Source organism: Myotis brandtii, unplaced genomic scaffold, assembly GCF_000412655.1.
Source record: "Myotis brandtii unplaced genomic scaffold, ASM41265v1 scaffold64, whole genome shotgun sequence".
In the NCBI taxonomy this organism is placed as follows: domain Eukaryota; kingdom Metazoa; phylum Chordata; class Mammalia; order Chiroptera; family Vespertilionidae; genus Myotis; species Myotis brandtii.
The window spans coordinates 3,424,283-3,425,625 of record NW_005370460.1 but is presented as its reverse complement, the minus strand read 5'-3'; the positions used below and the strand labels follow the sequence as shown (position 1 = coordinate 3,425,625).

Here is a 1,343-nt window from a genome sequence, read left to right as displayed (position 1 = left end):
TGTGGATGAGAATGGGAGGATCCTCACTGGGGTGGGACTCCCTGTGTATCGGGCTTCAGTCAGATTGATCACTGCCCCCCAGCCCGTGGTAACGCCCCGAGATGTGCTCTGAGGTGCTGGCACCAATGGGCCAGTTACCACCGCCACCCCAGTCCCTGCTCCTTCCCCTGAGAGCCACCCGGGGAACACCCAGCCCGGGCGCTGTCCTCCGGAGGGTCGCCCATCTCACACCTTCCTGTGTGTTTCAGGAGCTCAACCTGGGGAGGAGAGAGGAGTATGACCTTCTGGATAAGAGACGGGGCCGAGACCCTGAGATGGGCGGAAAGCAGGTCGGACATTGCTCTTTCTGCCTGTGTGTGTCAGTGTGTGTGTTAGTGTGTGAGTATGAGTGTGTGAGGATGTGTTAGTGTGTTTCAGTCAGTGTATGTGTATGTCAGTGTGTGTGTGTGTCAGTGTGTATGTGTGAGAATGTGTCAGTGTGTGTGTCAGTGTGTGTGTGAGAGAATGTGTCAGATTATGTGGGTCAGTGTGAGCGAGTGTGTGTGTGTCAGTGTGTGTGAGTGTGTCAGAGTGTGTGTGTCAGTGTGTGAGAATGTGTCAGAGTGTGTGAGAGAGAATGTGTTAGAGTGTGTGTGTCAGTGTGTGTGAGTGTGTCAGAGTGTGTGGGTCAGTGTGAGCGAGTGTGTGTGTCAGTGTGTAAGAATGTGTCAGAGTGTGTGGGTCAGTGTGTGTGAGTGTGTCAGAGTGTGTGGGTCAGTGTGAGCGAGTGTGTGTGTCAGTGTGTGAGAATGTGTCAGAGTGTGTGTGTGTCAGTGTGTGTGAGAATGTGTCAGAGTGTGTGGGTCAGTGTGTGAGTGTGAGCTGAGTGTGAGTGGGGGGGCCAGGGTGGAGGAGAGGGCCCTTCAGAGCCGCACCCCACACTCCTCCGCTGCCCCCTCCCTGCCTCATGAGGGGCCTGGAGGGAGGACAGATGGAGGCCAGCTTCCTGCGGCCCCTCCCGCCCCCTGGGCCGTGGGTCCAGGCCACCCTGATGCGCTCACAGCAGCGCCACCTGCCCAGGAGCATAGAGTTGGGAGGCCCACAGGAAGGGCCGGGCCGCTGGACGCGGGTCCCTGGGTCCCAGGTGCCCTGTGAGCATGGCCGCCAGGCGGCTGTCACCTGTGCCAGGGGAGCGGCTGGGTGAGGCCAGGGAAACGCTGCCTGACACCGCCTGTGGCCCTTGACCTGTCCAGTCACAGCTGTCCATGCAGCCCCCCCACAACCTCTGAGCTCCACGTAGGGTTGTTAGAATGAATAGCAGGTGGGGGAGACCCCCTCAGCCCTTCCCCCTCCTTCCCGGGAGA

At 59.2% G+C, this 1,343-nt stretch overlaps 1 protein-coding gene across 1 annotated transcript in view; it reads left to right on the top strand.

The window, feature by feature from the left end:
- The window catches only part of CD247 (CD247 molecule), an 81,509-nt gene that overhangs the window by 77,917 nt on the left and 2,249 nt on the right, over positions 1-1,343 (top strand). The window contains exon 4 of the mRNA XM_014528527.1: positions 249-329. Coding sequence (XP_014384013.1) covers positions 249-329 — 81 coding nt within the window. The remainder of the gene's footprint in view (positions 1-248; positions 330-1,343) is intronic.